A 12,770-nucleotide genomic window follows, 5' to 3' on the forward strand; every position below is an offset into this window, starting at 1 on the left:
AGCAAAGCGCACAATAATCAAAACTAGAAAATTTTACCTGGTTTTGCTCTAATCATAATTTTATTCAGTATGAATAAATAATAGATATTTATAAAATACTGCATACGAACAAATCAACAAATTCATTCAACCAAAACTCAATTGATGTAAAATTAAAAACTAAAACTTAATTTTTAATGATACAAACTAAAAACGTATACTTTTACAACATATACAAATATGAAAAAAAAAAAAAAATTAAAATACAAAAATCTAAAATTGATTTGTGGGTATTTATATTATTAAATGATATGTTAAACTATACACTAATAATGGAGTACATTTATTAACAATTAATTAAATTTATGAATATTATGAATTCAAGAATGGATAAATTTATGAATAGTTAGATTTATGTAATTTTGGATTAATTCATGATTATTTATACTACTTACTAATATGTAATTTTAGATTCAAAATATTAAATATAAATGATACTGAATACGAAATACAATTATTCATAGCTAATTAGGTTCATAAATACTATGAATTTGATTCGAATAATTAGATTCATGAATAATTAAATTTGGGTAATTTAAAATAAAAAAAATGAAAAAATTAGTTAGTAGTATTCATGAACTAATTAATTACAAATTATACAATGTAAATTTTATAACTCATTCAATTTAATTCAATAAAAAATTTAGAATTAAAAAAACACGTGTCATTCAATTAAGTCATCTCCCCTAGACCCTAAAATAATAGTTGGATATAGATTTGCAATAGCATGTGATACTTGTCACTATGTATAAAATACATTATATTAACATAATGTTTAGTGTTTTACCGTTAAAAAATGTAGAATTGGAATTCTGAAAATAATGAAATAATGTAAAATATAAATTTTTTATTTCTTAAATAAATAGATTTGATAAGTCTTTCAATGAAATTAAAATTACTTTTCATAAATTAATGAATAAATCTTATAAGTATTTATAACACAAAAACATTTAAAATAACAATTTAAAAATATCATAAAACATAAATTGACGTTTTTGTCCATTAAAATGTGGAATCAAATATTTGTTCTCAAGTACATGGTTATTATATATTAGAACCATGTCTTCAATATCTCTATTATTAATAATAAGTTTTTATCATCTAAATATCTCCAATAGGTACAATATGATGCCAACAACAGACTACACAACCAGATTAACTCATTTGTTGTGGCTTGAGAAAAAGAGGTAACTAAATGCAGTTCAAATTTCCCTATTCACACAATCTATCTACCCAACACCACAAAGTATTACTTTGCAATGATCTGAATCATAGAGGCTGTTAGTTCTTTGTCACTGCATTTCATGATCAAGTCCACATATTCCATAGCTTCTGATGGGAGTAGGCCTTCAAGGAAAAAGTTGAATAAATGTGAATGAGTTGCCCTCATTGCATCAAAGCACTGTTCAAATACCCTCATTTGTTGTTCTCCACTCAGCTCCGTTGCCTCTAACAATGGCAGTAAATCTTTCTCCTCCTCAGCGAAATGTTCTTTACAATGTTTCTGTCAACAACACAAGGAAAGATAATCAAATATCATATTCCCAGGACAATCTATATTATTCCCTTGATTGGCTTGCACGATTCAACATACACAGAAGGGCGATGGCACAACAATCATCATTAGAGACAATCAATGATATTACCCATCTTACAGATGGTCCTGAACCCATTTTGCATGATAGTAGACCTATACCTGTAATGATTTGAGTCGGGTGGAAAGATTGGAGAGCCCTTCATTGTAGGCAGGGGACCCATAGTCCATAACTCCAATGGATTTCATGTCTTCTTTGATGCCATTCATAACTGGCAGGTCCCTTGCATGTTCCTCATTTGCAGCTTTACATAGTCCTGCAATCAATTATAATCAGCAACATTAGTATACCAGTTTCTCCAAGTACAAAAGATTGTAATTTTAAAACTAGAAGAGTATTTGTCTCCCTTGTTTCTCAAAAATTTTGTATTCAGAACAGTTTAACAAGCTAAAAGTACAATCCACAAGCAAATGCATGAAGAATTGCAATTCTCTATGAAATTTTCAAACCAGTCAAATTATCAAGTAAAAATAAATACTGAAAAACCTTATTTTTACTACAATGGCATTCATAAGCAATTCACGTGTCATCAAATTTTGCTCCAAAACTATAAAACAAGCAAAAAAATATAACAAGCAAAATCTTTAGATTGTCAATATCAAAAACACTTCATCTAGTGGCATGATTCTTGGTTTATATGTGGCTCTGTGAATTCAATTCTTGCAACACCCACAATTTCACATTCATGATTTTCTGTATACATATAAAAGCTCATTGGGCTTTGAGCTACTTGAAACATAAGTATAACTGTCTCTAATGTCATAATTCTTTCCCCTGCCTCCAAAGTTAAAAGTATCAAGCTGTAACCCTTGAGGGCCATTTTGTTTAAGGCACTTTTTATTTCAGGCAAAAATCTATATTAGTTTCCAAACATAACCCTGTTTGGTTTCAAACCCTTGGAACATAAGATACGGAAGGAATGAGATTCCAACCTGCATGGATCTTATTTCCATATCCACCTTAGATTTTGTACAATTTAGTAGTTATTGAATCTTACATTAACTTATATCACCAAAACACACCGATTAAAATTGATTTTTCATCTAAATTGCCCTTAATAAACAAGGCCAAATTTGGCATATATATATATATATATATTTACTCTTTATTGCTTTCTTAGACCTAATTAAAAACATCATTTTCCTCAAAATTCTAACACTTTCTGCTCTCTCCTCCCATCATCAAATTGCAGTGTTCTAGTCATTGTTTCTTGCTGCCAGCTATCAACCATTCCCTAGTCATTTAGGCTAGAAAATTTTTTTTTTCCATTGTATTCCTCCTCTTTGCGCAATATTTATCCTTTTTTATGTCACCATTGCCTTTCAGTCCATGTAGGATTTTCGTTAATTTTTGTTGAATTTGTTTTTTCTATTTGGAGTTAGTTTCTGGGGTTATTTCTCATATTGAGTTTAGTACTCCATGGTTGTTGAATTCGTCAAGTAATTTCTCCAAAAAAAAGAGGAATTAACGAGGCTTTGAACATCTTGATATAGACTTCTTGAATAATAATTACCATTCTAGGAAAGTTCTTAGTAAGATAGAATCTTTTTTGCTGTTATTATTGATGAATGTTACTAACATTTTACTTTCCAAGTTGCATCAAAGACAATTAATAGGCTTGCTTTTGTAACCTTCTGAACTTGAGCAGGACATCCTTTGTCGGTTAGTTTCCTGAGTGGTAAGGAGAAACAAAAGAGGGTTTCTACTATAAGAAGAGAGAACTGAGAAGAAAGAAAAATGTTATATGGGAACTTAATGGTTGTTCTACTTGCACTTGGTCCAATTTTTTGTTTGTATGAATGATTGGACATTGTTGGATACAATGTGCTAGTTTTTACAATTTTCGTTATATTATATGTTGAAAAATGATCAGACATGAATATTAGGATCTAACATTGTTAGTTTAGGTTCTTGGTAGATTTGACAATTCATGTGTTTTTGTATTGTGTTTTACATGAAAATTGCATGTCACAATTCGTGTCGACATAAAAATATGAAATATATATTTATATATTTGTTTTGTTAAACCTGTATTCAATTTTTTGCTAAAGTTTTAAACTGGAACACTTTCAGTGTTTTTTCATATAGTTTTCATGTTTTGTCATCATGGAGCATATCATTTACAATTTTTTTTTACTACAATACTACAATTATCCAATTATAATAAAGAATTATGTAGGGATCCACCATTTACAAGTGGAGGGTCCACATAAAATTTTGATGGACCGACATAATTCTAAATTGTGATAGATTAATTGTACTATACTCATTATAAGTGAAATGCTCCTGTTTTAAATGATTAGGTCTAGTTATTTGATTGATTAGGTAAATTTTGCGACATGATACATGGTTATTTATATATACATAATAGGTTGCCATCAAATACAAGTAGAATCAGACAACAATTGAATGCTTTGATGTAAATACAAGATTGATATTAGCTAAGATTTGTAGAAATGAAATATCTTATAGAATGGTATCATCTATCCACAAAAATTGACATCCTTAATTATATTTAAAGGCCATTTTAAAAAACAGCTGAAAAATAAAGCATTCTTAGTTGAAAGCAGACAAGAAAATGAAAGTTGGTAATGAGAATGGTACCTCGATCAGCCCTTTCGAGCACGGGAAAGACGACTCTCTCCTCCATTTGAGCATGCTCCAACATCACCTCCAGCAGTTGAGAGTAATTCTTCCCGAACTTTCTCAGTTCCATCCGTGGACTCCCCACCGCCGGATCAACCGTCCTCCTCCCTCCACGTGTTGACAGATCGTCTGCCCACCTCACTATTCTCTCCAAGTGCCATGTAATACTCTTGTGCTGCAGCCACGTTACCCTAACCACCAACGGCTCCGTGTCCAACAAACTAAACCTCAGCGGGGGGTGCGGGAACTTGTCCTCAATGAACTGGAGCAGCGTCTCTCGGTGACCCGACACGGTTTCAGACCCGATCTCGAGCACCAGCGGTTCGCTTTCAGAGGACGTATTATTATCGGTGGGAACGAACTGCAGAGACAAGTTCTTGTGAAGCAATGCGAACCGAATGTAGGCAGCGAGTGTACTCGAAGCGGAACCGTACAACCGGACCTTGGGTGCTATCGGAACAGGCTTAAAACGCCTGATGCAATCGCAGTGCGCGATCTCCGCCGTGGATTTCTTCGACTGAGGGAAACAATTCCCCATTTTTACCTTGAAAGAATAAAAGATTAAGACAGAGAATGGTGATTTTGAGTGAGATGAAAGAAAGCAGAGAAGATAAGAAGATAATGGCGTTAGTTAAGAATTCGGTTAAAGCATCAAAACGAACTGAAAGCGATGCTAAATGATTAAGATTCAGAATTCGTTGCAAAGTACTATTATACTTACCTAATAAAGAGAGTCGTTGGAGAGAAGAAACAGGGAATCCGAGAGATAATGATTGAAGCTGATTTTTCTTCTTTTTCAATGAAGATGGGGAAGCCTGTAGAGCAAGGAAAAGGGTATATATTATATATAATTCCCTCGCTTTTTTTTGGGAGAGAGAGAGCAAAATCAGCTGCTTTTGCTACGCTTCCCATTGAAGACACCGGAAGGTCCGCGGGAAAGAAAGAGTATTGATTGTGGAAATTCCCTAGACGCGTGAAATTGCTCCAGAAATGGTGTATGATATTACAATGTTCACAAACACACCGGCTCCGACCATGCCCCTCATTCCCAGCCCAACCAAGTCAATTCTTCAAACGAGGAAGAAACAGAGGGAGAAGGTGCACGACGAACCAAGCGAGCTGGCCTAGGGCCCGTAGGTAAGATAAGAAGCTAGAGAAAGAGAAAGCGTCGGTGCCCATTAGAATTGGGCAAGATTGGTTTTTGCTTTTAGGTTGGGGTACGGGTTATGGACAAAGCTTATACGAAGCATATTAAATTAAAAAAAATTATTTAATAAAAAATTTAAATTAATAAATTAATAGAATTTAATATAAAAATTAATAATATCTAAAAAAAAATTTAAAAATATTATTTATAATTCAAATTTGATCGATATTTATTTAACAATAAAAATTGTTTCAACATTTTTATTAAAAATATTTATCTAAAAATATATATCAAAATTTATTAAAATTTTTTTAAAATTACAGACTTAATTTATGTAATAAGATATTTTAATTTATTGATTTTGATTTTTGATTTTAATTTTTATTTAATTGTTTTTAATATGAAACTTTACGAACTTCATTTAAGAAACTTCACCTAAAAAACTTCATCTAAGTCTTTCCTATGGATTATTGGTTGGGTGCCAATTACAATAAAAATGCTTGAACATGAGTTAAGGAGAAAGATTATAGGTCGAAATCTTATTTTTTGTAATTTAATTTTTTAATTTGATTCACAGAATCTGATTCTTGAGATATTTTAAGATTTTTAACAGTGTCAAAAAAAGAAGGTGATAATCCTGAATCAGAAACTCATTTTTCAAAATTGAAGTTTTTTAAGATCTTGAAAAAATGTAAAATTTATCCCAATTTTGATCTCAATAATAATTTTATACGGTTTATTTTACTCTTAAAAATAAAAATAATTACATAATAAATCAAAACTCATTTTCATATACAAAATTGCATTCCTAGTCACACGATTGGGCAAAGTTATATTCTTAGGCACACAATTAGAAACTGAGCAATAATCATATGTATTTGAATTTTTATAAATTTAAATAGTTGTTTTTTATTGATAAAGTTTTAGATAGATAATGTTTTTTAATTATAAATATAATTGAAAGATGTATAAAATAAAAAAATTAATAAAACAAAATTTTCATCTACAAAACGTTTTTATGTTAGAAATGTAGTAATATAATATAATATGTTATGAAAAAATCAATTATAATAAAAACAACGCTTTTAAAAGAAAAACATAGTAAATTGTTTCGAATTAGTATTTAGAAATTTTTTTTATAGTTTTAGATACATTATGTTTTTAACATATGAAACGTAGTTAGTCATACAAAATAATAACAAAATAAAATTTATATTTTTAGTGATAACAATGTTTCTTAATATGATAATGTAGTAATCGATAAAATATAATTTATTTTATATAAAAACGTAGTTATTGTTGATAGATTTAATATAATATAATATTTATTTTACTTTTAACTACATTTTTTATATAAAAAATATAGTAATTGATAAAATTAAATTTTGGTTTATATATTTTTTATATCAATGACTATTGAATTTTGTTATGGAAATGTAATCATTGATAAACTGTAATAATTGATCACCTAGAATGATAATGTTTCTAAGATTAAAAAATGCAATCTTTATTGAAAATAAATTTTTTTTTTCATAATTCAATAAATATGATGTTTCTAAAATAGAAAACAAAACTTTGTTGAAAACATGAAAAAAATATTTTTTAGAATTTAACAAAAATGACGTTTCTAAGATGGAAAATATAATCTTTGTTAAAAGAATAATGTTTCTAAAATAAAAATGAAATTTTTATTGAAAACATAAAAGATATATTTTGTAGAATTCAATAAAAGGGGCATTTTTAAGATAAAAAATGTAGTCTTTGTTGAAAACATGAAAAAAATATTTTTTAGAATTTAACAAAAATAACATTTCTAAATTAAAAAATACAATCTTTGTTAAAAAGATGACATTTCTAGAATAAAAATAAAAATTTTGTTGAAAACATTAAAAAAATTTCTTTTTTAGAATTCAATAAAAAGAGCATTTTTAAGATAAAAAATGTAGTTTTTGTTAAAAAAAATGAAAAATATGTTATTCACATATCAATAGTATAAATGTCATGTATTATTCTCGTATAATCAAAGACAACATAGTAAAAAATTTTATTAGATAATCTTACATTCCCGTGAACCAAATATAAAAATTTTATATTTCCTAAATCAATAAAAATCCAAGAATCATGCATTCTCCTTCAATAACACTTTTCTCTTAAATAATTTTTTTTCTCAAAATCTAAGATATTATGTATCAAATGCCCCCTAGCTATCAAGTGACCAAAACGATAACATTTATTAATATTAGAGGATTAAAATAGTGGTTTTGAAAATTGAAGGACCAAAGCACAAAATTGCAAAAAAGTTAAAAGAAAATAATAATTTACTCTAATTATATATATATATATATATATATTATAACATACATGATTATCATATGAGATTTGCCTTTATGAACATTTACATGAATAGTTTTTATTTTCGACATATAAGAAAATTTATACAATTTCTCTTTTTAATGAGACATTAAATATTTTTTAATTTTAGACTACTTATAAAAAAAAAATATTTTAAAATTTATTTAATTATCCTAAACTTTCAAAATTTTAAATAAAAAGCCAAATTAGATTTAAAATAATTAAATAGATAAATTTATTATTTTGTATTTTGGTAAGATTTTATTTAAATAAGTAAAATTAATTCTTTTTTTATTGATAAATTAAATAAATAAATATATTTAAAAAATAATTTTTTTAGATATGTTTATTTGAAAATTTTTAATTATCCAAAAATTTTATTTCATCTAAAAAGAATCATTTTTATTTGTGAAATATATCTTTAGTTATATATTTTTATTTTTAAAAATTAATGTTCTAATATTTAGCTATACGTACTGAAAAACTAAGGATCCTGCCATTGATGCTCTGAGCTCATCCAGCCCCACACATGTAAATTCTTACCATTCTAATCTTGCCCATAAATGCAAATATAATTACTCATTGATTCATTGTATTATATAAAAAAAATCTACATGTTAAAACATAAAAAATATATATTTCTTTTTTGGCCAATAAAATAAAATTTCTAAGTATAATTTACTTTCTTATATGTTTAATTTGTTATATATAATATGATTAATTTATAATAATATTAAGTGATGGATGTAACTAATTAATAAGATTTGGTCTAATACAATTTCAAGAGGTGTTTATCGAATTCCCGGCCATCCTAAAACCAATAAAATAAAATATTATTATTAACATATATCTAAAATTTTTTGTTGTTAAATAAAAATTTCACCTACCGCTTTCAATTAGAGAAATAATATATACATATATATATTAAATTAATTGTTTAATAATTTAGATGTATATATCTTTTAAATTAAGAAAGTATCAAATATAATTTTATTTTAATAGATTTCATGATAATTTTTTATTATTTAAAAGATTAAATTTAATTTCTTAATAAATTATTTCTTAAAATTTTCTTAACATCAATTTTATTTATTTATTTATTTTTGCCATTGTTATTCACATTTTATGGATACTTCTTTTATATATATATATATATATATATTATAAAGTGAAAGTTAAGGAAGCATTTATTTATTTTTTTAGGTGCTTACGAGAAGTTCTCTGTATTCGTGTCAAAACATTGTTACAAATAACAAGAATTAATTAAATTTAAAAATCATATTCTTTTATAATATAAATGGCCCATTGATCATTACTTTGAATAAAAATTTATAATTCTTTATACTTCTTACTCTTCAAAATCATAACACTTTTTTATTTATAAAAAAATTGAGATAAACTGAAATGCAATTTAATATATATATTTTTTATAATATTATTTAACATATATTTTAAATTTTGTCAATTTTTTAATTGACATCTTAATTATATTATTTACATTTTAGGTGATTAAATAATATTAATTTATATATTTTTTATATTTAAATAAAATAAAAATAATTCGTTATCGCATGAAGTTAAATTTTAATATTATAAAAACTTATATAGTGATCGTTTTGACAACCTTGAATAGTCGAGGAGGAAATCCTATATGGTGAGGACCACCAATTACCCTCGCTAAATTGATAAAAATGCAAACATGCCTAATCTTTCGGTGGCGTGCCAAATGCGGGGATTTAGTGACAGTAATTTATGAGTGTCAAAAACGAACCCTCGGAAACAAAAAAAAAAAAAAAAAAAAAAAAAAAAGACTTTTAGTAAAGGTTAACGGTAACTCTTACTGAAAAGAAGACCTTTGTTGAGTAGGGATATACCCTTCACTAAAGCTCTCCCTAAATCAAACTTTTCTTGCGGTGGATATCTACATATATATTTCATTCGAAAATTTACAACAACATAAACAATTGACAAAATTCAATTTTTTATAAATATCAAACAAGGAGTACAATTCTTTGTATATTTTGTGCAAGAAAATAATCCTCTAATTTGATCTCAATGAAAGCAAAAATTATTGAAGCTTGACAACTTAATCTCAAATAGAGTGATTGACGGTTTTTCAAAACGACGTCTTTTGTCGTGAAAAAGAAACTTGAGTGAATTTCATGATCGAAAGCTTTATTATGAATTAGTGAAAATAAGCATATCTTCAAAGAAATTGCAAAAGACTTATGATTCTTTGGTTGGTTGCTTGGATTTGAGATAACTTGAATAATCTTAAAAAAAAAAAAAAACCCGATTTACAGGCGATTTGTTATTGTTCTGGAGATTTGTTGGATTTTATTGGCTTTGATGAAAAGATGACTTGATAGTCTTGACTTGATTTTGGAGGGACTTGAGGTAAATCTCGAAGGTAATGCACGGATATATAATTTATATAAAAAATTTAATTATAATATAATTATAAATTTTATATCAAAATAATTTTTTTAAAAATATAAATATAATAGAAAATTATTTTAAGTGAAATAATTAACACATTCATTTTCACTTCTTAAAATATATAAACTATTATAAGTTCATGTGAAATGTTGCATAAAAAATAAATTTTTGAAAAGTGTTATGCAACTTTTCAAATATAAAATGGATAATAGTATTAAAAAAAAAGTCAGTGATAAATTAGTGGATATGGTAGAAAGATAGTGTTAATTGATAAAAGCTAATAAAATATGTTATATAACTATTTGTTGCAAAAAGCTAATAAATTGATATAAAAGGAAAAAAGGAAAACAAAATACCAAAAGCAAAAAGGAATAAAAAAAAACTTATGATTAATCAAGACAAAATGCTGCAAATTGACTGCAGCTTACAAAAAAGAAAAAACTTAACTAAAATGTCAAAGGAAATACACCATCTCATTTGTAATAAAAAATTGCCAAAAAAAAAAAAAATCAATCAAATATTTTTCAAGTGTTGCCTTAAGTTTGACAAAATGTCACATTGAGAGCATCATTTGTAATTCTTACATAGTTGTTGAGCCCTCCTTTGATATCTTTTTCAATCCGCTTCAGAATTATTGTTAAAGAATAATCACATAATTACAAAAAATAGAAAAAAATCAAATCATTACGCACCCTCAAGCAAGATAAATAATTAATCCTTTAGATCTCTACAATAACCTACTATTTTTTAGCTTATCGTATCTGTAAAACTTTGGCTAAGGTCACTTGTACCCAAAACTAAATTTCATTATATAGATTTTTATATGAGTACATATTGTATTTTATACTATGAAGCTGGTACATTAATTCAAAGGAAAAATATATTCACAAAGTAAAAGAAATAAAAGAACATGATACAAAAAAATAATAATACTTATAAAGTTATAATCTTACATCACCATTCAGAGTTTATTATAAAATGTAAAAAAAATTGGTGTAAAATATAAAATATTGTATCATTAAGAAACCAAAAAAAAAAAAAAAAAAATAGAAGAATACAAATGAAAATTTTTTTTACTACCATTTTATGTGTCACCTTCATTGTTATCGACAATACATGAATACTTATACATGTAAATCCCAAAGATTTAGCTATCAATCAATTACATATTTACTATAAAAAATTTATGTCTCCTTTAATTACATATTATTATGAAATTTAAATTTTAAATACATAATTTGACCTATCAATCAATCCTTTCTATTTTTGCAATCATACGCCCAAAATGAAGGAAATGTAAGTAAGGAAAATTTTACTTCAAAACAAAAATTAAAGCTATTGAATGATCAATGAGACTTTTTTTTTTTTAAAATAAGAAATATTTCATAATTAAAGTGTATTTTAAACCAAAATTAAAGCCATTGAATATTTAATATTATTTGGAATGGAAATTGACAACATTAAAAATTAATTAGTTTGTAATTTTAATTTTGAAATTTGAATTGTTAATTAAGATCAAAATTAACAACACATAACATCATTTGGGACTATTCATGTATAGAAAAATTAACTTATTTCATTTTTTTTTTTGTCAAAGTTAATGTATTAAAATTATCTTTTATATATTTGTATTAGATTGTTCTAACAAATTAACATATTTATATAATCATTAATAATGATTAGAAGATATGTAGAATTATTCACGATTAAAGAGCTTTTCATTTAAAATTTGATTTTGATCAAATTAATTGTAGTTAATTTATAGGTAAGAGTATCGATATTTAAATAATATAAGTGTAATCAATTTATCTATAATAAATTATTTTCAAATAAATAATATATCAAATCAAATTAATTAATTAGATGACGCATGATACTTATTTATGACATTCCACATGTTAAAAAGCTAAGATATCCGCATGGGACAAATTACCTTTTTATCAAAAACTTTGGTTTTTATATATTTACAAGATCCAACAGTGGACAAGATTACATCTTCATGACAAAAGGTGTAAAGATATAATTGATTGATAGAATTAATATGAATATTTGATAACATTTTAATTTTTTACTTAAAAAATTCTTAAAAAATTTAAAAATAATAAAACACATTAGATCTATATAATAATTATAAACTATTTTTTATATACAAAAGATTCAAAATTACATTAGTCAAACAAATTAGTAGTTCTTCTCAAAGGCCTAAAGTCCATTTAATTACATAATATGAAAAATACCCATCCACCTAAAAAATATTTCAACTATACTTGTCAATTAGATAAACCAAGTAATTAAGTTTCATTTAATGTTGGATGTTAGATGTTAGATATAAATTATTTTCATTTAATTAAAGATAATATTAAATATGATTCAAAGATAAAATTTAATTAGTTAATCCAAGAATTTTTGAATTTTGATTTGTCAAACCATGTCTTTTTATTTTGATCTACCAAGTAATTTTTGATAAATCTTTAACCAACTTCTTTAATCAATTAAATATTTAATTTAATTAAAATATTTCCACCAAATTTTTTATGTTTACAAATGTCCCT

General features: G+C 25.7%; 1 protein-coding gene across 1 annotated transcript; it reads right to left on the minus strand.

Moving 5' to 3' along the window:
- Positions 1-1,009: 1,009 nt before the first annotated feature.
- On the minus strand, positions 1,010-5,476 carry LOC111309907 (hemerythrin HHE cation-binding domain protein). Its single transcript, XM_022908921.2, has 4 exons — positions 5,002-5,476; positions 4,239-4,824; positions 1,736-1,890; positions 1,010-1,543 (listed from the first exon to the last, which is right to left on the minus strand). The coding sequence occupies exons 2-4, from the start codon at positions 4,816-4,818 to the stop codon at positions 1,289-1,291; spliced, it is 990 nt and encodes a 329-aa protein (XP_022764656.2). The 5' UTR covers positions 4,819-4,824; positions 5,002-5,476; the 3' UTR covers positions 1,010-1,288.
- Positions 5,477-12,770: the final 7,294 nt, after the last annotated feature.

The sequence above is a fragment of the Durio zibethinus genome, chromosome 19 (assembly GCF_047325235.1).
Source record: "Durio zibethinus cultivar Kanyao isolate XHJ-2024 chromosome 19, ASM4732523v1, whole genome shotgun sequence".
Lineage (NCBI taxonomy): Eukaryota > Viridiplantae > Streptophyta > Magnoliopsida > Malvales > Malvaceae > Durio > Durio zibethinus.

Bases quoted from the DNA above. Each gene is read 5' to 3' on its own strand.
- LOC111309907 (XM_022908921.2), bottom strand. From the start codon at position 4,818: ATGGGGAATTGTTTCCCTCAGTCGAAGAAATCCACGGCGGAGATCGCG. The intron at 1,891-4,238 runs GTACCATTCTCA...AATTGATTGCAG, and splicing joins GCTCGAAAGGGCTGATCGAG to GACTATGTAAAGCTGCAAAT. The intron at 1,544-1,735 runs GTATAGGTCTAC...TGTTGTTGACAG, and splicing joins CCCGACTCAAATCATTACAG to AAACATTGTAAAGAACATTT.